The 24,865-nt window shown below is 41.0% G+C and overlaps 1 protein-coding gene across 5 annotated transcripts in view; it reads left to right on the top strand.

Annotated features, from left to right (window-relative positions):
* Positions 1-24,253, top strand: part of KLF7 (KLF transcription factor 7) — a 91,667-nt gene extending 67,414 nt beyond the window's left edge. For 3 of the 5 annotated variants that reach the window (XM_035710962.2, XM_025441475.3, XM_035710961.2), the window contains 2 exons: positions 10,854-10,977; positions 18,005-24,253. In XM_035710962.2, the coding sequence (XP_035566855.1) occupies positions 10,854-10,977; positions 18,005-18,056 (176 nt within the window). In that variant the 3' untranslated portion in view covers positions 18,057-24,253. Of the gene's footprint in view, positions 1-10,853; positions 10,978-16,364; positions 16,447-18,004 lie in introns of all 5 variants that reach the window. The other 2 variants (XR_004812632.2, XM_049106762.1) reach the window with 2 other exon arrangements.
* The last annotated feature ends 612 nt before the right edge of the window (positions 24,254-24,865 follow it).

Genomic DNA, 24,865 nt, shown 5'->3' with positions numbered 1-24,865 from the left:
GGTACATATTTAGGTTGCTTTAGCTAATGAGTAAATTCAGTCTCTAAAAAACAGTGTTTGATCATCTTGGAAGAGAGTTATGCAGACAAATTGATGTTTTAAAGCTTGGCTGATTTAATATTTGCCTCTAAAAATCTCTAGAGAATTAGATCTATTCAACTTGAATAGTAGCTGGTCCAGGGGAGGGCCCATCTCTTTATCATTTCTATGTAAATTATCCGATTTGGTTTTCTTGAAGATTGATAAAGTTACCTTTTTTTTTTTTTTTAAAGGGTACAGGGCAAATTGCCTATAAAATAATCATATGCGTGGGTCACTTTCTCTCCGCCATCTGCATTTATATAATCAAGGAATAACCAAATTAGCTGTAGCTTAATAAGAACAAATTCAGGATGCTGAAGCCAATCATGTGATAGCTTCCAAAATTATATCTGAGATGGTTTTTGGATTATCCACTCCTGTGGGTTTTCTATACCATCGATGCATCTCTTTTCATATTTATCAAACATGTAGCAGAAAGTTAACTTTCATCCTAATAGTAAATGATTTGCATTTATATTTTCTAGTTTTTAGTTAGTGAAAAGTTCAGTATGCTTAGGACAATAGATTAGGCATCATCAACTACTGTGATATGTGCCAATCAATGACAACCATGGGTCCAGGGTCTGGTGAGGTTTGTTTCAGCCTCTCTTACTCACCCACCTATACTATATTTCCATGCACCCCCTGTTTCCATGACTAATCTCACACTGCCCTCAGATTTACTAATCTCACACTGCCCTCAGGCCCCCTCCAGTCCTCTCCAAGAGGTATCAGGTAATGCTACCTTCCCTCAAAGCTGTTTACTCTGCATTTGTTCTTTTCCTTACTACTACCCCTCTCCCCATGCAGAACAGTTTCTTGTGATACACACTTGAAGCCATACACCTGAGTTGCTAAATTCAGCAATGAATTGGATCTTTGAGGGAAGGGTTCTTGTTCTGTGTTGGTTTACTTCTGAAGGGTGCCCATCTGCATTAGAGATGTCACTTTCTGAGTGGCTTTTTGATAACTTCCGATATTAACTAAGCTTGGAACATCTATGGAGCTAAGGTAACATTTCTTTCTCTTCATTCTTAAAATTAAATTTTTAAAAGTATTTCAAAAATTAGTAGTTTGGTCATTGTGGTAGTCATAGGCTGTGCCTGCATACATCCTCTGCAATATGGCTATCTTTACATTTGAATGCAAAAAAGTAAAAATTGGCTATGAATTTAAAATTAATATTTTGAAATAATCAAGTTTCTATCTAAATACAGTAAATTGAATTGTGGGAAAGTGGCTTACAGAATAATAACTTGAGTATTCAGTAGAAGAAGTGTCCTATAAATGGATTTTCAACCATTTCACATGGTGTTGTCATTGTCATCTTAACAGGAAAAAAGATGAATGTTTTAACAACTATTTTCTTCATATTTAGCTTATTTCTAGCTTTTAACTTTATCCTAACTTTGGTAATTACCAAAATATACTTAAGTTTCCAAATTGACATTAAATTTTCTTTGGCTTTATCTCTGAAAAAGCTGATAAAATAATTTTTAAAAGTTAATCTTGAGGGGTGCCTGGATGGCTCAATTGGTTGAGCATCTGACTCTTGGTTTCTGTTCAGGTCATGATCTCAGGGTCATGGGTCTAAGCCCCACACTGGGCTCTGTGCTGCGTGAAGAGGCTGCTTGAGGTTCTCTCTCTCCCTCTCCCTGTGTTCTTCTCCCAGTTTGCATGCACATGCACATGGTCTCTAAATAAGTAAATAAGCAAAATCTTTTTTAAAAATTAAAAAAGTATTAATCTTGAATAGCAACAACAAAGACAAGGATAAAACCAAAATAAGAAAAAAAAAAAGAAAGAATTAACCTCCATGCCAGAAAAGCATGTAGTTTCCCTACATGATCATGCTTATCTATTTCACAACTTGAGAACATATAACTTTAGGTATGAGTGTTGGAGTCTAAATTTATAAGTGAGTTTACAGTCTTTTGAGAATTCCAATAATACCTATCCTACGATTTGTGGGATGTTGTTTTGGAGGGAGAGTATGAGTTATACCTCACTTAGCCCCCTAAAAATATTAGAACAATGTATGCATTTTTAATTAAATAAATATTCAGTTTGACTTTGAGAATATTATGAGACCCCTTGGCATAGGAGAAACATGCTGTGGTTTCTGAAACACATGCATTGGGATCACAGGCTGCATGTTGAAAAAACTCCAGTTGCCAACAGCTATACTTAATCCAACATCTGAAGTAGTTGCCAGTTTTCATGACCAATCCAGTCTTTCTCCGACATTTCAAATAAATTTACCAAAAACTTAACACCTCACTTCCAAAGAAACTTCTTGGAAGAAGTTAATAATCATTAAAAATGGAAGCTGGCCCCCAAAGATTTGCTTAATCTTGTGTATTTCCTGGCTGTGCTTCACAAGGTAAGGTAGATCTGAGAAGTGATGCTTGGGGTCTATAAATCTTGTGGAGAAACCTTTCCATCCTTGCCCTGCAAACAGACCTGACACAGCCTCTGTGCCCATAACCTTCTCTGGCCTTCGAATGCCTGCACACTGTCTTCCAATATCACCATCATCATGATAACACCTTTCATGCATTTGGAACTTTGTAATTGACCAATCACTTCATTATGCTAGATTCCATTGAATCTTCATAACTAAAAGGGAAGTAGGACAGATTTTTTTCTATTCCTTCCCCACACAGTTAAAAACAATAAATCTGAAAGAAGTTTACTGACTCTTCAAAACCACATTGCTATTAGGCAGCAAAGGTGAAACAGGAAGAATCTGACTTTTGATGGCTAGTCCTTTTTTTTTTTTTTTTTTTTTTGATAATGAGCCCATTTTTCTCCAAGAGAGCAATGATTCAGATTCATTGAGGCATCTAGGGATGGCTGCCCTAGTGTTCCTACAGAGTTTTAGGGAATCCCTCCTCTACATGTCATGCACATGCCTTTATCAAACATGTGGGCCTTGTGTAGTTTATATACATGCATGGGGCTTCACCGCGGGGGAACTCCTCTACTACAGAGACCTTTGCTTTTAGCTTTATCTCCAGCAGTGTCATTGCTTGGTACAGATTTGAGCCGACAATTAATGTAGATTGAATCCAACTTGTCAGGCTGAGAAGGCTGTATTTTCATTCTCAGTGGATGAGACCAGAAGTCTAGGTATTTGACTTTGCCTGCTCAGCCGTGGACGGAGATGAGATGTTTTGGAGTTAATGCATGTTAGGGTTCATGGATCTGAAAGGCAAGGTGGTAACAAGCTTTTTGGGCTGGGCATGGGGAAAAGTTTACACTTGAGGTGATGATGGGATTTCCCCGGAGAAAATATATTTTAAAACAGTGCTGTTTAAAATAGAAAGCAAGTTGTATATGTAATTTAGAATTCTCTAGTAGCCACATTTTTTAAAAAGTGAAAAGGAATAGGTAAAATTAATTTTAATAATATTTTACCTAAATTAATATATCCAAATTATAATCATTTCAATGTCAGGTCAAGGTGAAAAAATTAATGAGATAAGCTTACATTCTTTTTTTAAACAAAGTCTGAAACCCAGTGTGTATTATGTACTTATGGTATATTTAAATCCATATGCTGAATTTTCAGTGGTTAAATTTAAATGTAGTCCTACCAAAACAAGAGTATAAAATATCCTTTATAATGTTTCAGTTTTTATTTTAATTAAAAATAAATTAGAAGTTCAGTTCTTTAGTCACTTTGGCCACATTTCAAATGCTCATAGCCACATGTGGCTAGTGGCTACTATCCTAGACACCACAGATGTCAGTAGTTTTGGGATTATGTCAAAATTCTTTCCCACCCCTCTCCATATTCTGAAGTAGGAGCTATTTCTTATTGAGGGTATAGTTTAACTTTTATTTATTTATTTATTTATTTTTTAATTTTTTATTTATTTATGATAGTCACACAGAGACAGAGAGAGAGAGGCAGAGACACAGGCAGAAGGAGAAGCAGGCTCCATGCACCGGGAGCCCGACGTGGGATTCGATCCCGGGTCTCCAGGATCACGCCCTGGGGCAAAGGCAGGCGCCAAACCGCTGCGCCACCCAGGGATCCCCTAGTTTAACTTTTAGAATATACATTTTAAGCAGCCATTTTAGGTGGTGATCCAGGCTGTAAAGTTTTAACCTGACGTAGGCCAGTTATTTTATTAGTTGTTTTATGAATAAAAGAAAAGAGGAGAAGTGTGTGCTCTGTGCAATGACTGCTGCTTTATGCAAATTCAGCCACTCAGGTGTCCCAGTACCTTGAAGGTTTGGGGTAAGCAAGTAATGGATGAATGAAAAAAAAAATCAATGTGTAACATAAATAAATGTGTATTTTGTTTTATGTAGTTGTTGTAAAAGCTCCTGAAGTTCTGGAAAAGAAAGCCTTTGTCTTGTTTTCCAACAATCACCTATCTCAAATGCCTTGAAAAAAGAAAATATTGAAGGTTCAGCTGGAATCCAAGAGAGCTCTGAGCCAGTTTTCCAAAGCAGTTAATAACTTGGGGTGTTTTTTACTTGCAATTCATATACCCTGAGAAGGGATGGCCAAGCTGTGGAGTGCTGTTTACTGCTTACTCTTTTTCCAGTGTTAAGAAAGCTTAGCGACATTTTCTCTCTCTCAGTGTCTTTATTCCCCAGGTGGCTTATATTCTCTAGTGCTACTGAGTGTGATGTGAAAGCAATTGCTGGGTTTCCTCTAGATGTACTCAGTGGCAATACAAACCCATTATGAAGCGTTCTTCCTCCTATCCTTTTTACTTTTTCATTTCCTGATCTGCAAAATTTCAGGTTCCTAATCCAAGTCCTAAGGAGACCAGGACTTTGACAAGCCCAAATAATAAAAATCCAGTAACATTTTTTTAAACGTAAGAAGCAATAGACAAAATTAGTTTTAACTGAAATCTGGGCATGTCAAGGTCCTAGTCTCTCTAGGAATTGGATTAGGAACTTGAAAATTTGCAGATCAGGAAACAAAAGCAGAAAATTTGCATTAACGATGTATATTTTCAAGACACTTTTAAACCTGGAATGCACAATTCTGACACCTTCATATTTTATTCTACGACCTATATCTTAAAGGCAAATTTATGGTGCGGTACATTTGACGTATCACTCATGCTCTTCCAAACACATATTCAGTGAGAACCTTTATAAATGAGTTCCATAAAATGACGCACTTGGTTTCCCAGAGGGGACGTTGCTCAGGAGACTGTGGTCCCAAGTGTGAGCTGAATATTACAGGAAGATTTTGAGGCAATGCCTTTCTTTAGGCTGCGGAAGATCACGAAGAAGTGGAAGTGATCTTTGATGGTGAAGGTATATTTAATCCATCGTAGTTCCATACTTCATTCCCTGGAGTAGAGGATTGGCCAGCAAATGAACATTTTCTACTCTTAAGCCAGTTCAATTCATAGAAAGCCAGGGGCCGAAATCACACAAGCTGCCCTACCCTCTGTGTCACTTGATTCTCTGTTACGAACCAGGATGCTTTATTCATTCACTGCATTGAGCCAGGCCCTGCTTTAGTGCCTTCAGTATTATAGCAAACAAAACCGATGCCTGCACAAAACTTACATTCTGGTAGGGGAAGCAAACAATAATACAAAAACAATATGTAGTCTAATTTCAAAGTGATTAAGTGTTATGGAGAAGGGGATAGAATCTGCTGTCTTATGGAGGATGGTTGAGGGTAGGGCTCTCTGAGGAGGAGACATTCTTGAGTAGGGACCTGAATAAGGTGAGAGAGCAAGGGTTAGTATGTGCAAAGGCCCCGAGAATGGGGGTAGGAGATGAGATCAGAAGACTCTACACTACGGGGCTGCTGAGGCTTTTGACTTGGATTCTGAGAATGACAGGAAGCTACTGCAACATTCACACTGTGATTTCTTCCTAACCTTGTTTGGGTCATGAACTTCTTTGGCAGTCTGGTGAGGTCTGTAGAATGCTTCATAGAATGTTTTCCAATGCACAAAATCAAATCTAGAGGATGTCAGAGAAACCAGTTATATGGAAATATATCCCCTATGAAGGACCCACCCACACTGATTTATATTTTCAAAGGACTGCTGTAAGGAGAACGGACTATAGGGCCCAAGTCTGGAAGCACTGAGACCAGGGAGCTTGGAGTCAAGCTGTTTCCACTTACCCTATGGGGCAGTGGCCTCTAAAGTAAAGTGTACAATGCAGTCTTTTTGAGTGCAGGAAGAAAAATGTAAGGCTTCGTTTGTATTTAATTTACTCCCATTCTTTTTAATTTCTGTATTGAAAGCATATTTTATAATACCCTAATATGTTAGGACATCAGTACATTTGTACAAGTCATGACTAAATCTACTTGTATTGGAGGTGCATGTTCAAAAGTATTTATGTACATTTTGACCAATCAAATTTGATGATCGTGATGTGGAGAGAGTTACTCTGTAAGAAACTAAAAAAATGCCATACTGGTTTAGCCCACATTCCAATTCAGAGGCCATTCTGTGGGAGAGCATGAATTCTTGCCATGATTCAACCTTGCTAAATGTCAAGTCCTGTTTCTCAAGCATCCTTAGCTCTTCTTAAGAGCCCTCGTACGGCTATAAATGTATTTACACCTGATTAGACCTACTATCACCTCTGAGGGAAACACGTCTCCTGGGGTTAATTTCCAGAGAGGAAAAGTAGATCCTGATATTCCCCCTGCAATTCAGGGGGGTGGGTTCTGACAGTGTCTCCACTTCTGGCCCTGTGAACTGTGCAGGCATTGGCATGCTCTCTCATCCATCCGGTTTGTTATGTGCCCGCCTTCATCCACACACCCCTTCCAGACTTGAGCCCTAATCTAATGTTTTAAGCTTTTCTCCCATCTGCCTGTCTCATATAGACCTCTCGAGCATTTTTGATCATTATTATTGAGTTGCAGTGAGCTGAAAGGCAGGCATTATCCCAGGTGCCATACAGTATAGCATTGGGCAAGGGTATGCCACTTTCTGTCTTCTACCCAGAAATGGTGCCTGGAGTGGAGCAAGAAGAGAAGGAGGGTGAAAGAGAGGGCAGGATAAAGGAGATAAGCTGATTTTGCATGAAGTCTGCTCTAGTTACAACTGCCCACCCTTTTCTCTTTTTTCTTCCCTCCTTGCTTTCTTCCTCCTTCCCTCCCTCCATCTGTCCCCTTTCTCTTCCTTTCTTCCATTCTTTTAGAAAGAAAGCCATTCTTCTATAGAGAAAAAAAAAACTAAGCTTTTTATGAAATACACAGAAATCTTTAGGTAGGCTGTTCAGATGAAAACTAATGCATCGTGGATATAGGTGGCTCTGCCCCTGACATCAAGCAGTGGGTGCTGGTGTCTAGGGAGGTGTGATGTTGGCCATGCAAAGTACTGACAGGATTTTCACTGCTGCCTTTCAAGTAGACACTGGTTTACAGAAGCCAGAATGGAACCTAGAAATGAGGCCAGCCTAACCCCACCATTTCTGAGCCTTAAATATGAAGTCTTATTCCCAATTTTTAATATTTTTTCCTCCTCTGATTTCTGAACTTTGTCTGTATCAGGCACTGCCCCCTCATTTGGTCAAGTTCTTTCTTGGTTATTTTAAAGTTAATATTAGTGAGTAATTGCAGAAATGGCAACTTGTAGGTAAATGAATCAGACACTGGAAAAATAGCTTGATGAAGCACTGCGTCTTGGCTAAATATTAGGACCCACAGGAGCTGCTTCTGGCTGCAAGCAGGAAACAACATGAGGTGATACAATTCAAAGCCAAGTCAAACTATCTGTAGTTTCTGTCTATACACTGGCAAACAGGAATACTGAAATAGCCACTGGATAGGATAGTTGGTTTGTGCCAGAATTAATTGAGTCTACATTAGTTTCTGGGAAGTAACTAAATCCTTAATTATCAAAATAAAAAACAAAACTATTTTTTAAAAAATTCAGCAAGGGGAAAACCAAACAGTTTAAAATAACAATTTTTCAAAAATACCCAAAGACATCTACTTGAACCTCCCATTTTCTCGCTGTCCTTCCTGTGTCCTTCAAAATGTGGTTGCCAGTGATGGGTTAGTTCGATTGTGGGATTGATTTTGGGGACTAGATGTCTCTGCTTGTTGTTGTAGAATGTCATGGGATTTCCAGATGCCTTGTTGCATTTGGGGTGTGTTTGGTCCCCGAGATCTAGGAACCTCCAGTTTTACTTGCATTTGAAGGCCTTGTGGGGAGGAATGTGGAGGGCATTGTGAATTTCTAAAGTCTTTGACGTTGCCTCATTCTCCTTTTCTATTTGTTTGTGCCAGATTTCCTTGAAGTAATGGTGCCTGGTGGGCAATCAATCACATTAAGTAAATGATGCCAACACGCCTCTCAGGGAGGGCATACCTCTCCAACTGGGGTCTCTTTAATTCCCCTCAGCATCCCAGTCCTTCAGAGTAATCTAAAGAACACTCTTTTTCTGGCACATTTTTTATCAGTACACTGAGAAAATATTTAAAACTTAAAAACACTATTTTTCCAATATTTAGGTTGCCCAGAGTGACTCCAGACTCAGCTGTCTGGAACCTGAGCTCTGAAAGTTTTGGGTGACAACCTTTACACAGCTTCTGAGGACACAGGTGTACATGAGAGAAAAATAAATTGAAATTATTTACTGTGTGTCAGGCTCAAGATATGTGTCCTACACATGACGACATATTTAAATCTCACAACAAACATGGGAACTCAGTCCCATTTGACAAAGAAGGACACCGAGGCATGTTCTGTAATGAATTCCAATCCCAGGTGTGTTACTCCAAAGTTGATTTGACACCCCACCCCCTTCTGCTACTTTCTCTTCAGCAGGTACAATTTTCTAAAATTTTGGCTTTAAGGATCCAGAAGGTGAACTTTTAACACTGCTCAGTGATTCTTTTTTTTTTTTTTTTCTGATTTCCAAAAGTGAATGGGTTTCCTCCTGTGCTTCTAGCCCTCCTTCATGTCCTCTTGGTTCTCTTTAAAAGAAATGCCTGTGTTTCTCATTCCTCTCTCCTCTATGGGCCTTATAGAGCAGTGGCTCACTAGGGCATCGATTTAATGAAATAAAATTTTCAATCATGTTTGGTTCAATTCTAGGTGATACAAATAAAGAATTGTGAACACTTTGTAGTCAGGTTTAAAGGGAAGGAAAAAGGTGGAAAGAAGAAAGTGGGTCAAGTATAGTACCTGGGCAATGTCTCCTTATGTGCTGCCTAGTGAAGGTCTAGCTATTAAAAATAGAGCAATAATGGGGCAGCCATAGTACTACTTTGGCACCTGTGTATACTGAAATTTGAGGTTTGGCAATTTATAACATTTACCAGTGATGTGATGTGTGTGCCAGACAGTGTTCTAATTAATATATGTTAATATATATGTTAATATATAATACATATTATATATTAATATATGTATTATATATACAACATATATATATATATGTGTGTGTGTATATATAAGTTATGCTCTCCAAGCACTTTGAGTTACATACTACTATTATCTCTAGAAAAACAGAGACACAGATAGGTTTGTTAACTTAGCCCAGGGTTGGGCAGCCTGGGTGGCTCAGCGATTTAGCATAGCCTTCAGCCCAGGGCATGATCCTGGAGACCCAGGATCAAGTCCCACGTTGGGCTCCCTGCATGGAGCCTGCTTCTCCCTCTGCCTTTGTCTCTGCCTCTCTCTCTCTCTCTCTCTCTGTCTCTCATGAATGAATAAATAAAATCTTAAAAAAAAAAAAAAAAAAAAAACCTTAGCCCAGTTAGGGGCAGTGCTGAAAGCTGGGCCCTGGAAGGTCATCTTCAGAGCTCACCTGCCTCTCAGTTAGGAGGGCTCAGTAACTCTCAGGATTTCTTAAGATTATTTTTCTTCTTAATCAGAATCAGCCCACCATACAGTTGGAAGGGTAAATATTTGCCATGTTTGGTGACAGACGTTGATGGGTTAAAGAAAAGGTTTAAGGAAAAATCATGTACTTTCTCTTACATATTCCTCCATCTGTATTTACTGTGCAAAAAGGTCACTTGAGCACAAGAGCTCAAATTTCGTACTTATAAGCAGCTTCAGTGTGGCAAAAACCTTGCTCTACAAATTGGCTTTAAAAATATTTTGTGATACTCTGTATCTCTGTCTAATATGAATGCTCTAGAGTGATTAGGTTATGGGCTTCTCAAACAGGACTTTGTGACTGCATTCTACATAAACGCCAGGAATCATCAGGTGATCTTTGTTTTATTCTCGAATGGTAGTGCTTTCTCATGACTGTTCATCCACTCCCATTTACTGGAAGGAACAGTGGTTCTGGGAGACCTGAGCTGTTTGCCTTGTCCGTCAGCTCCCTGGCTCCAGTTTGTGGTAGGAGGGAGAAGGCTAAAAAGGCTGAAATGGTAAATTACTGTAGGTTCTGGAGAAAAATAGAATTAGAAGCATTTGTGGTTCAGATGAAAATAGCACATTTCCTTTCTACTTGGACAGTGGGGGTCGAAGTGCTCCAGGGAATAGAAAATAAATAAAAATTGATCCCTCACCAGTTGAAGGAAATATTCTGACTGGGAACTGAAGTGACAGCTCCAGATTAGAAGATCCTCTGAAACCATTCTTGAAGGTTAAAACAACGACAACAACGACAGCAACAACAAAATACCAGGAGTCTAAAGAAAATGTGACAAACTGTATTAGGAAATGTAGACTTTCAAGAATGATTTATAATATAACTCTTTTCCAAGACGACAGATAGGTAGGAGAAACTAATGAGGCCTGTGGCCATTTTGTTCCTGGTGTTGACCATGGTCATTCCATCTCTTCTTGCAGGTGAGAAGCCTTATAAGTGCTCATGGGAAGGGTGTGAATGGCGTTTTGCACGAAGCGATGAGCTCACGAGGCACTACAGGAAACACACAGGTGCAAAGCCCTTTAAATGCAACCACTGCGACAGGTAAAGAAACCTAGAAGCTGCTGGGACGGGGAGGGGAGAAGGTGAGGTGGGTCATGGGGTGGGCTGTCTGTGTGCTTCTGGGGTTATCCCAAGCCTCTGCCTCAGACACTCAGGCCTGTGAATGCCTTTTACTTCTCCACTGAGAAAACCAGTGGGATAAGGGTGCCTTCTTGTGTATAATCCAGAGATGAGATGAATTCTTGGTTCAGTCACACAAGTACTGAGCACCAGCTTTGGGCCGGGAATCATGGGAGCCATGCATGGCAAGGAGACACAGTTCCTACCCTCAGGGAGATGATGTGATAGATGATTTTACTATAATATGGAAAGTAATAGGATAGGGAATGGTCATCTATAGCTGTTCCTTCTGATCTTTTTATTAACATCAATACCGTTTTTCCTGATTCTTAATCATATGAAAATATAGAAAGCCTGCTTAGTGGAAAGAAGGTTACGCATAAGGCTTTCCTCTGAAGCGTTGTTACAAATGAATTTACTGGAGAGAGTCCCCATTCTTTGGGGGCCTGAATCATTCTTTCTCCTTTGAAAATAGGTACAAAGGTCTAAAAGATGGTGAAGCTTTGAGAACTGATCCTATATAATTCAATTTCCAACCTTCAGCATTTGATGGTGGAAGAAAGAGCACGTAGCAACAGATACTACACAAGTAATAGTATCTGACAGCCCTGGCATTATCAACCAATAAACCCCAAAATGGAGACTCTGCAGGCCAAGGTGAAGGCAGGATTAGGTTTAGACATAATCAAATAATGGGCTTGCATCTGAGCATGTTATCCTTCTAATCCTATTTCTGTGTTTAAAAGGAAGCTTAAGAAAATTAACCATCTTTTTAATGCAATACTAAAGGTCTCAGTTATGATGAGAAAAATGCTTCTAATACGATAAAAGCCCTGAAAGCCTCAGGGTTCCCCAGCTCGCAGGATGGCAGGAGGGGTGTGCAGGATGTCCGTAGAGGCCTGGCTCTCCGTGGGAGGAAATGCGATCGCTTTCACATCCTGCCTCCCAGTCCCTGTGCTGGCACCTCCCTGCACCAGGCCTTGCTCTGTAGTAGCATGTGTTTGTTTGGAGAGCAGAGCGGTAGTGGCCAAATCTCATGGGTGGCCAGTTAGCTTGGTGCTCCCTTAAGATGCTTATAAAGGAGCATTCATGTTTTTCCTCCTTTTTTTCTTCTTCCTGAAGAGGCTATTTTCCTCTTATCTTCATTCTTTAAGAACTAAATAAAGCCCCCATGCCTCCTGGAGTTCAGAGATAACCTCCCACCCCAGGGCTGAGGAAGTCCACTTTACAAAGCTATTGTCTCTCATTCCCTTGGAGTTCTCTCCTCTGCTACCCAAGAATGTAACCTGTTTTTTAATTTCTATCCCATTATCTCCAAGGCCCCCTGAATTTATGTGAATCAGTGGCTGTTTTGCTACAGGATTATACTTCAGTAATATTTCTTCTTATTTGACATCTTCCCTCAACTGCCATCTCAAGTTCATTTCTCTCTACTCCTGGCCACTAATAAAGAAGCTGCATAGAGGGTGCCTCTTTGCCCACAGTCCTTTGAGGAAGAGCATTATATCAACTGGGATGAAGATGAATCCCCTGTGAGTTGTCAACTATGGTAGTAGTAGGCATACACAAAAGTCGCCCATCCCTGAAGGGTGATAAGGCTATTACGTGGAGATTGTGCGTTATAGATTGCATTCATTCTTAGGAATGGACCAAGAATTCTTATTGGGAAATTGCCAGAGTTAGTATTCCTCTCTGCAGATCAACTGACTTACTGAAGAATTTACAACTGTCCAACAGTTGATATACTAGGATTAAATCTGACCATTTGTATGATTTATGTGGCGAAATATTTCAAGCCAACTGGATCAGGGAAGATGTCAGAGATGGGTAATTTGGTTAGTCTTTTTCTTTATTTTTCTTTACCAAAATATATGGTTCCTGGAGCTAGAAATTTGCTGAGCAGTTGGTACAAATTCTGTCATGGTATTTGGGGGAGAGTGTGATTTGGGGGAGATCTGGGTCAAAGTCCTGTGGCATTGGCCAAGAGTCAGTGCATTTTTGACAATGTCAGAAATATAGGGTTGGATTCTCATTAGTGTCTCACGACCAGCAGCACCTTACATTTCAATTGCAGTGATTGTGCTAAGAATAGAGCAGGTCCAGGAGGTGGCATGGGGAATTGGAGTGGTCCCAAAGCAGATGAAAGGAAAGCCTGGCGTGACTGGAAGCTGGCATTCCTTAGCAGACTTTTACCTTCAGAAAAGAGGGCATCTGTAGCCCTTAGCAGGACTCTGAATCCTGTTGGTAACACACTGTGTATAATAAGCGTTAAGAAACCTCTGTCTTGCTTTCTTATAATTTGAGAAATCAGACCACTCTAGAGGCTAAGCTAGGTTTGGGGCTTTCTGTCTTTAAAGCATATACCAAGTCTAATTTGTACTTTTATTTTGCTATTGGGTAGATTGAAAAAAATAAATGAGAGTTTGTTTATTTGCTTTACTTACTTTTAAAATTACTAGATGCCACAAAAATGTCTGCATCTCTGGCTTTGTCTGGAAAAACCAGGAGATCTGGTAACACTGGGCTCACATTCCCATGTGGCCATAATTTTCTGAACCTAAATAGTAATCACTACCCATTTGTGATGGCCATGTGATCACTAATTTCTCACTGTTCCCACCACTTCCTGCGGTCTCCCCAATATGAAGCCATACCATCAGTTGCCATCATCATTGCGCTTGCTCAGTTTTGTCCTCTTACAGAAGAGTGGTATTTCTTCATATCCGTGCCTTATCAAAAGTAGAACCAGATAGTCCTTAACCCATTGCACTCATTTCCTTTATCTGTGGGCCCCTGAAGACATTGGGTTTTGTGACCTCTGGCTTCAGGTCTGGGCTGGGGGGGAAAGCAGCGAGGCTCTCCCACTTCCTGGCCATCAGACTGAACCGTAAGCCATGGAGGGACCAGCTGCTCACCCTAGAGGAGTGAGCCCTGTTTCCCAGCCCATACAGCATGAGGCTGCTACTGATGGTAAACAGGGCTCTATTTCTACCAGTGGTTTACACAGGCTATCGTTCTGTCAGCTGAGCACAGTTATAACTCAGGGAGGCTGCTATCAGAGTAGTACCTTCAAGATCTTGGGCGGTCGGAAGGACACATTTTGATCTTTGAATCGATCTACTTATAGGCAGTAACAAATACCAACCCATATCTAGCCCCTTTGGTGCCCTGGAGGGTTGCTTTAATACCCACATGCCTTTACTGTGCCTTTTCCATAAACCCAAGGAAATGGCAATAAAGGTTTGACTAGTTCTCTATAATGAACAAATTTCAGTCATTAAGGACCTTCTTATTTAAGGTCATCCGAGGACTGTATAGTCATAAATACCCTCTGGGGGTATATTACTCTTAGAATTATTTGATCCCACATTTCTAGGTGGTGAGTTTATCTGTTACCTTTTACTATTCTTATATGGAGCTCCGTAAGTGTAAATTAATAAATATAAATTAATCCTGACTAAGTAGCTTGCTGGTATATTGAATTTAAGTAAAACCCCAATGGTGAGAGACCTAGTCTAAATTCTAGGCACCATCTACTTCCAAGAATCTGAACAAATAACAAGTTCTGGTTCAGTTTGGGAGGAGTACAGTTAGATTTCACACCACATTAAAAACTTGTTGTTTTCTTTTTTAACTTTTCTTTTTCCCTGCAAGATCTCGAAGCATAAAGATAGATGCTTGTACATATATTGCTAGATACCCAGCACACACTAGGCAAAGGGCAAAGGCAGAAGAAAAGTCTGGAATGCATACATCACTAAATGGTTTCTGCAAATGAAATTCTGTATCAAGAATGCTATTTTTCCCTTAGGTCTCCAGGAATTAGAAAGGAAAGGAAAGAAGTTTTGTCCCCAGGCCAAGAACCGTTCCTTCACCTCTACCATCTCCAATCCTTATGTTCCTCTCTCAGGCAGGATCCTGGTGCCTGTTTTGTTGCTTTCTCGCAGGTGTCACTGCTCAGGTCGGACTAGACTGACTTCTGGATTCATTTTCTAGTTGCTACCATTATCAATTGCCACAAATTTAGTATGATTTTTGTTTAACTTGACAAATGTTGTACCTTTTAGGTAACATCTTATAGGTAACCTGTGGGTTAGAAGGTCAGCTGGGTATAATCAAGGTATTGGCAGTGCTGTGTTTTTTTCTAGATGCTCTAGAGAGAATCCATTTCCTCATCTTTTCCAGCTTCTAGAGGTGGCCCACATTTCTTGCCTGCTTACCCCATCCCTCCATCATCCAAGCTGTTGAGTCCTTCTCATGCTGCTTCTGTGTTCTCTTTCAACTCCCTCTTCCATTTTCAAGGATATTCAAGATGACATTGGCCCTACCAGATAATCCAGAATAATCTTCCTATTTTAGAATCAGGTGGTTAGCAAATTAATTCCATCCACAGCCCTAATTCCCCTTTACCACATCATGTAACATATTTACAGTTTCCAGGGATTAGGTGTGGATATTTGGTTGAGGGGGAACCCATTATTCTACCTACTACAGACTCCTTAAACTGACAGTTTAGCTCTCCCTTCTACTCAGTTTAAAGAGCAGGTGTGGCTAGAACATGGGCTCCAGAGTCACACTACTGGGGTTCAGATTTTGGCTTCGCCTCTTTTTGATGACTATCTCAGCTGGTGGAAGGGATAAGAATGGCATCTTCTTTATAGAGTTCTTGTTAAGGATGTTAACTTTAAAAAGGAAATGCCTACAAAAAGAACTTCCCAACTTAGATCTTCTTTCTCTAGGCTGTTGAGATGAAGGAAGGAAGGAGGGAGGTAAGAAAGGAGACAGGGAGGGAGGGAGGGAAGAAAGAGAACAGGCAGCGAGAGCGTGCCCTCAGGATAAGACAGTCACGGGAGTTAACTGCCGAATTCCCTATAGGCTGTATTGCTATTCTGTATACTAGTGACATCAAGCACTTACTTTTAAAGAATATTTATCAGTGTTTTATGGTAAATTAAATCCCTTTCAGATGGCACTCTAAGCGATTATCCAAATATCTTATTGATATTAAATTAGGGCCTGAAATAAGTGGGTATAATTAGAATTATTATTACTCAATAAGTTATTGAGTTAGATTATTTTCTACAATACCTTACCATTCTTATGTATCTCCGATTTTGCCATGGTTCTTTTTTACTTCATTTCCTTGGGGTTCTAACCTGCATGTGTGTGCCTATTTAAAAAAAATCAACACAAACAGAGTGGGTGGAGAACGTTGGGGTCAGGAGATAGGGTAGATTTTTTTGTTTGTTTGTTTTAAGAATGAACAAACATGGGGAAATCCTGCATTGAACAGGAAATCTTGCTAACAGGGCAGCTTGTTAACATCATAACGAGAATGTTGGACTGCGAGCATGTCTTGGGCCTCTGGAGAGCCTGGGAATATCCTCACAGGTAAGAGATGGTCAGTTTCAAGAAAAGAATCCAGAGGGAGAGCACACACTCAGAGCTAGGAATGATTGCTATCTCATGTGCTGACTTTACTGGGATTCTAGCCAGAGCCTTAGATGGTAGGCTGTGGGGATATAGAAATGCCCACTCCATTAGTTATATGATACAGAAACCTGACTCAGACTGACATTATCTTTGAAGAGTATTTATTAGTTCAACTGACTAAGAAGACCAAAATTAGATTGGTCTTTAGGTTTGGCTGGATCCAGGGTCTCCAGATGTTGTCATCAGTCTTCTTTCTCTCTCTTTCTATCCTCTGGCCCATTTTTCTCTGTTGACTTTGTTCTCAACAGGCTCTTTCCCACATTGCCATATGGATACCAACAGCTCCACCTTCAGTGTTAGTAGCATAGCAGCCCCAGTGGGAAAAGAGCTTCTCCCTTTGAATAGTTCCAGGACTAGCTCTCCAGTGTTCCAGGACTAGCTCTCATGAACCTTGATGGGTCACTTGACTATAGCTTAAGCAGACCACTATGGTCATAGCTTTACCCTTAGAAGAAGGGTCAGCCCCATACAACTAGGAGTGCAGGAGCATGGCTACCCAAGAGAAGATCAAGTTGTGAGTGTCAAAGGAAAGGATAGTGAAGATGACCACTGCCTCCACTCTGAGGCTGAGGAAGAGACTCAGTGGTGGACCTCAGGCACCAAGAAAACTGGGCATTAGAAAGCGTGGGCATTCAAAAGAGTGGACTTGCGGGTCTGCCTGGGTTTGAATTCCAGGTCTACCACTCACTAGCTACAGGACCCTTGCCTCAGTTTCCTTACCACACACACACACACACACACACACACACAAGAGGTGTGAATGCTTAGCATGGATAGTTGCCAAGAATGGTACTGGGTAATGTTGAAGAAATACCTAGTACATGCCTGCATGTTATCTCATTCTCAGTAAACGGGAACTCACTTCTCCATTCTTTTTCTTGACTGGTATAATAGAGACCTGTAGGTATCACAGGCAGCATTTCTGGGCCTTCATTATAAAGTTCAAGATTCAACTCTGGGTGTTGAAATGAGTTCCACCATTGGAAAATATGAGCTAATCATTTTCTGCCATACTTCTGGTATATGGGTATGTCCCGTGTTTCTGAAGTGCCTTCATAGTAGTTTCTTCTTTAATAATGATGACTATGATAATAGTTAACATTTGCTGACATCTTACTATGTGTGAGGCAATATTCTAAGCACTTTACATAGATCATCTTATTTAATCCCCATAAACCAGCCCATGCAGCGAGTGCTACAATTATCCCCATTTTACTGACAATGAATGAAGGCACAGAAAGGTTAACATGCTCAGAGTCACACAAGGATGGGAAGAACTGGGGGTTCGAACCCACGCAGTCTGACCCTGAGCTCACCTTTCCCACACACCACCTTGTTTCTTAGGACATATGTACTGCCTTGTTGAGGTAGGGTTAATCATTTTCTAAGGGGTGCTGGAAGTTGAGGTTGTTGCCTGGACCCCTCTTATATCCTTGTTGTTGTTTATATTTCCTAGGTGTTTTTCCAGGTCTGACCATCTTGCCCTCCACATGAAGAGACATATCTAAAACCCCTAAAGGCCAGAGTTGCCATGGCGTCGGCCGTTGTCTGAAGGAAATGCCGTGAGGCAGGGGGCTGGACTTCAGGCGGGGATCCATTGCCTCGCAGAAGAAAGTTCTCACTCATAAACCTCTGTGTACACGCACACACACACACACACACACAGACACACACACACACACATGCACTCACATAGACCCACACACACGCACTGTCATGCACTCAGCTATATTTAAAATATATACGTCTATTCTTTATGCCTTGCCCTTGCCAGATGGTAGAAGACGAAGAAGAAGGAAACCAGGTGAACTCAGCAAGGCAGACTGGCTGCTTACTTCAGCACTATTGGAATTATTTCCCGCTGTTGCCAATGGAAATCAAAGAAAACGGATGTGACGTCTCTGCAGGTGGACGGCAGTAAGAGGGGCTTATTTAACTTGCTTCTCAGTGCAACTTGATAGGAGAATACAACGTCGTAAAGTTGCATATGTGTAGCACTAATGTTTCTTTTTAAATAGTTGGGGGAAAATGACCTAGAAAACCAAATTGCAGTTTGGTAGCCAAAATTAACTCTTGGTTTATTTGTCCTTTGTGTGTGAAAAGTCCTCCTATTCCGTGCGTCCGACTTCCTCACAGAACTGTTGATCGGTTTTGGTTCTCCTTAGTACTATTGAGATCTTTCGAGTCGATACCAACGGCCTTAGCGGCGGCAGACTGGAATAACACCATACACCTTTCTGGCCTGCATTTCTCTAGACTTCACTCTCAAGGGAGGAGTTTTCTTTTCTTACTTTTTGACTCTTGCACACCATATGCACTAGGGATTCTGGAAACTTCTAGCATGACTGCAAAGTGGCCAAGAGAATAAAGTCCTTGATGATAAGTCACAGTATATCCCTTGAGCCTCACCTTATTGCCAGTGCTAGATTTTTTCTTTTTAATCTCTGTTTTTGCTAACGAAAACTTGAAAAGCTTATTTGGAAGCTTAAATGTTTTATCTTTTCTCCATGGACTAAACCTCTCCAGGACTTTCTCGGCACCTGGATGTCCAGCTCTCGAAGCAGCCAATCAGATGGGACATCACAGTTCTCTCATCCCCCTTGAGGCATCATGACCTCAGCGCATAGTGATCAACCCCGTGCTGGGTGTCATTGCTGCCCTATAACCAGTCTCAGCATAGATGTTGCTAGTCTCAAAAGGGCAGCTGCATATTTAACCTAACTCTGGGTTATGACCTGACAAAAAGCCAAAAAATATCACTCTTTCCAGGAGTGGGGAAAACTGAGGATGCCTCCTGAGTCTAGTGGCTTCCGAAAATATCATCCTATCTTCCTCTCTCATACCCACTGAGCTCATACTCCCCCACTTGTTAAAACACACAATTCAAAATGCCATTGTGGGAATGAAGGGTGGACATTTAAGGAAAGGGTTGAGAAGTTTCTCTCATGGTCTGTCTGAAAGGAGAGACATGTTTCTAATTCTTTTTGGCTAGACCCACCATGACTTTGTGACCTAGAGCACCCAGGATCAACAGAGGCCTCACATTTACTCTGCAAAAGCTGACTCCAAGGGGGTTCACATTCCTCACTTTTCATCCCACACACATCCAATATCGGTCTCTATCTACCCGCATTCTTAGCTAGCTGGCACTGGCCTCAACTCCAAAGACTGCCTTTAGGACCATTAAATGGCCTATGCAAGCAAGCGGGGTGGTTATTAGGACAGATTGTATATTTTGTATATTCTGGGACCATCCCTTCAAGACACGTCTAAAAAACAAAAATGGCATTTGGTCCGCACATGGTTGCTGCTCCTTCATACCAGCTGGCTCCCCTTCTGCCCTCCTTTGACTGTTTGACTCATTGACTGTTAAAATGCCGCCCCATACCTATTTGGGATGCAAAACTGAAGTCTTTAAAAGGAAATAATAATATAAGAAACACAAATACATGTATGACAGCAACCTTCAAGATCCTTGGCATTTGGTTTCTCAGCTTTCTACAACCTTTGACTTCCCCGAAATGTTGAAAGTGCCCGTCAAAGGGTAAAGGAGCCTCCTGATTACAAATGCGGTAGCTACCGATGGGACACCTGGGCATTCTGAGGTCTGGCCCTTAAAGTTTTCTTTCTCTTTTCCCCTTTTTCAATGTAGACCAAAAACCAAAACAACAGCAACAACAGCAACAACAACAAGAACAAAAACCAACAACAACAACAACAAAAAAAAAGAAAAACCACCCTAAAACACACACACATAAAATCTGCCCATTTGCCGGAGGCAATTCTGTATATGTTAGTTGGAGGGTATTTAAAAAAAAAAAAAAATCAGTTTTATTCCAAAGATTTAAAACTAGACATGACTTAGAAACATTTTCTGGAGCACTGCTTGCTGACAATCTCGTAGTTCTCTACTGCATTTGAGTGCATTTTGTGGCCAGTCCATCAGGGCGTATCATGGGATTATATTTGAATGTGTGGTGCATCCTTTCTGGATGAAGGATGTGTGAGGGACCTTAAACCTCAGCTGTATTAAACTGTAGCGCCTCCAGTCAGTGCACTAGATGAAACTTTAGACACCCCAGATTTTGTTGGTTCGTTGATTTCCCTTTCTGTAGCAGCCTCCAGCATGAATGCACGCACATACCAGTGATGGCATTAGCCGTGGCTGCCACGATTTACAAATGTCCTCTCCCCAGCTGGAGCTGCTCTTGCCTCTCGAAATGCTATTATTAAGGGTTTATAATACTGAATTTAATTTTTGAACTGACCAATGCAAGGCTCTATTAAAAAGAAAGTTTAAAAAAAAAAAGAATGCAAAAGAGTAATCATTGCTTGTTTGCTCCCTGTTGTCATCTGTGGTCTTGAAAAGTTCTCATTTGAATGTGGCAGAACAAAGACCCTTTGGTCCTCATCAGTGTCTGAAATGTTCAGTGATTCCTCTCTCTTTTGTATCAGTGAGGTCCTTTGTACTGTGCTCCTGACCTTTCTCAGAGCAGGGTGCACTGAACCATGATGGTGGGGCTTGCTTGCTTCAGAGTCATTTGTGGACTGTGAGAATTGGCCTGAAATTTGGTGGGTGCTAAGTGTATGGCTTGGAAACTGTTCTTCTCTAGCCCAATTGACACCTGTGAACGATAACCTATCCATAACAGCGAGGGTAGCGCCAATCATTTTCGAAACGGATTTGTGATAAAATGTCCATCATCTCTGAAATGGCAGAGGTGGTTGGTAAGAGCCTGCCAGAGAGAACAGGCTTTCCAAGAAATAACCATCTGAAAATACTTGGCTCCCAGGAGGACAGGTTATTTAAAATAGTGCTTTACTGGACATTTAAAACACATCAAACCGCTTTCTCATTTAAATTGTCACCTCCTGACATTTCCGGGGATCCCAAATTTGGAAGGAAAAACCTAGCATGGTGTTTCTTGTGGTTGTCCTCTCAAGCACATTTGATCCAGGGTTCAGAGTTCGATGTATAGAGAAAGAGTGTTTCTAAGCCATTGACAATTTTCTTTATTTCAAGTTGTGCTTCTTTCTCCTACCACATGGCTGTAAGTCAAAGATGTGGAAACATGAAATTATGATGCTTCTCCTAGCTACTGGCCTCCTGCCCCACTAATGGTTAATTGGCCCAGCTTAAAGCCTGGTGGTGATGAGTACTATGTCCAGAAAAAGAAATGTTCAGATTCCGTGACAAAGCTGCATTTTATAAAAATATCGGAGACCCCAAAATGAACTTCATGCTGACCATTTCCTTCTCCCTTCTATGTGCTTTCCCTTGCAAAGCCCTTCAAATCCCCTGTCTCCTCCCCTCCTGCACCTCTTGTGCCCTTTTTACATCTTAGATTGCCTGATTATAACAGGGTAAAAAGAAAGCCAACCTCACGCACGATTTGCAGAACTGATTCCTACTTTTAAAAAATCTTCTTTGAATCCAGAAGCCAGAGAAGATTTTTTTAGGGGCTTTAGTTTGGGATAAAGCTTCCAGATTAGCCATGTCTATTTGCATCAAAGGGGAAATAAATGGGACTTTCAGGGCAGCTCACCTAGTGCATTCAGAACATTCCGCCCATAGCCCCCATGCCTGAATTTGATGGCAAAGTCAAAAGAAATTAACTCAACCGGCAACAATGACAACATCTTAGTGATCAGTTTCATTGGTTCAAAGTGATTTCCTCGATGGAAGTCGCTTCATAAAATATAAAATACAGTGCACAGTGCTTTTGTCCTCTCTTTTGCATGAGTTTGGTTTTAGGAGAAGGAAGAAGGTAGGGAAAGTCAGAGAGATGCAACGTATTTAACTGCAAAAAGCAGGTTCATTCTTTCTTTCTTTTTAAAAGATCTGACGAGGGCCGGCATTTCTGGCCATAATTTTGCACCCGGATCTTTGCCAAAGTGAAAATTCGTTAAGTGGAACCTGTTTGAAATGTACTTGTGGAAGCTTTCCCTGGCATCTTCCAGAAGTGGCCACCTGCCAAGCGTGGGGTGGGGGCAGGAGGAGAGAATTCGAATTCTGAGTCTGGGTTACATTTCGGTAAACATGGTGATATCTCAGTTTGGAAAACTAGTGGGGCTGGCCTGAGCGTCCATCAATGCCTCTTTGATGGCCTACTTTCCTCAGTGAGGATCTTTGGGAATACTTGAGATAGAACAACAAAAATGTGTCCAAGGAAACAAAAACTGCTTGTAAATGTGAGATCCTGTGACTAATGGCCTGAGGCTTCAGGGTTTTCTCTTGCTTTTAACACTCTTACGTCCCCTCTGCTGGTTCCTAATAGATCCCGGAAGGAACAGGGGGAAAATCAAGCTGCAATTCACTTTCTTATGCGCGCCCTTCCAATAGAGTACTGTATTCTTCAGGTGTTTTGCATTTGCGTTTGTAAGTCCTCGGGAAACAGGTATCAGAAAATGGGAGAGCGAAATCCTGGGCCATCACTTCACTAATATCCCAAACCAGATACTCTTTTCAAACAGGGCTCCCTCTCAGCGGTCATGAGGGAAGGGTGATAACGTTCTTTGTTGGGGACTGTTTATACAATTTTTTTCAACTGTAAGCTTTGGAATCGTAAATTGCTTTGACTCCAGCTTCTGTCTACTGCCATAAAATGGACCCCACGTCAGAATAATGAGGGTGGTATGTGTGCACATGCCATGCACGTGTGCAGATGTACCTATTGTACCTTCGCAGAAGGAAAACAGGCTACTGATGTTTAAGAGGAGTAGCCACCAGTGCCTAATATCTTTTGGGGGGGATGGATGCTTATAATGCCAGTATATTGAAACCACACTGGGAGTTCCACATGGAGGGGAGGGGCGGAGGGTGGGGAGAGGGGACATTTTAATCCTAGGCCTTTGGACTGGAGGCAGAATGATTTCTGCAAATCTAGCTCCTGAAAGGCTTTGGGGCTCATTGGCTGGTTCTCAAACTTTTGATTTGATTTTAGTTTTTTCCAGCATGCATTTCCTATCTAAACCCAGACTTGGTTTAATTTCCTTATCTTTCACTTCTGCTTCATTCCAGGGAGGAAAAATACACCTATTATGGCCAAGATCTCCTTGCTAACACAGAGGCAAAAATAAATGTTTAATGTTTTTGCAGCCTCCCCTTCCTTTCCGTAAATACCCCCCAAACCCCCTTCTCTCTCATCACTCTGTCCCCATTCCCGCCACACAACTCCCCAGCCACCACCACTTTGCTTTCCAGTCTCTATTCTCCTCTTAACAGTTGCTTGAAGAAATTTGTTTTTGCACTATACATTTTCTTTTTGCCAGATGTGTCTAACAAGTGTGTTCGGAGAGACCTCCTCCCAGTCCCCTCCCCTCCCCCGCCTCCCCCGGTCACATTCTCTCAGGCCTTCTCTGGTATTTATAATATATCACAGAAGTACCCAGTCTTATAGCCCTCGGTTATGCCTTTTTTTGACATTTTATTTTTTTTAAGCTTTTTATATATATATATAAATATATTACTTTGTCAAGTTTTTTTGCTGTACAAAAGTCTTAAGATTTAAAACTATTATTTGTATTATATGATGGTGGTATGTTAATGTTACAAAATTATTAATGAAGAAAAAATTTATTTTTGTTACTGGTCTGTTTCATAATTCTTTTTTAAATTGGTATATTGTAAGATATCTATGCAAAAAATGTTATGTGACGCATTTTTATTTAAGAATGTAATATGTGTAATAAACAGTAGAATGTGTTTGGCCTTGGAATGCCTTACTGTATTTCTCCTTAGCTTATTTCATCAGGAAGAAGAAAATCCTCAGAGACACAAATGGGTCCTTATATACCTCACGAGAGTTTTCTTTCTCAGGGAGGGAAAGGGAAGGCAAGATTATATTAGGTCATTTTTCTTTGTTCGGGAGGTTGTTGGTCGTGTGTGTGTGTGTGTGTGTGTGTGTGTGTTTGTGTATGTGTGTTTTACGGTTTCACTGAGGTAGCTCTGTGCCCAAATAAGAAGGAACTCTGAAGACAGTTTGTTTCTTTGAGGGGAGGAGAGCAAATGGAGGTTATGAAAAGCAATATTTTAGAGCGAGGTGGATTATGGGATGTTTGTTTCGGGAGTTAGGAGAGGCTTATTGAAAGCAGTTTATTTGATAAGAGAAGGGGCAAGTTTGTTCTGGGACAGTGTTACATAGGAGCATATTTGGAAAGGATAACTGGAAATTGTTTGTGGAGGAGGGAAGAAGGGCCAAGGCTGGAGGGAATAAGTGAGGTGAGGGGATGGACAAGTCAGCACACAGGAGATGGTTGGGAACAAAGTAAAGCAGAGATGGCTGAGCAGAGGTGGAAGACTTCAGGTGGCCACATG

Source organism: Canis lupus, chromosome 37 (assembly GCF_003254725.2).
Source record: "Canis lupus dingo isolate Sandy chromosome 37, ASM325472v2, whole genome shotgun sequence".
Lineage (NCBI taxonomy): Eukaryota > Metazoa > Chordata > Mammalia > Carnivora > Canidae > Canis > Canis lupus.
This window is presented reverse-complemented; position numbering and strand designations above follow the sequence as displayed.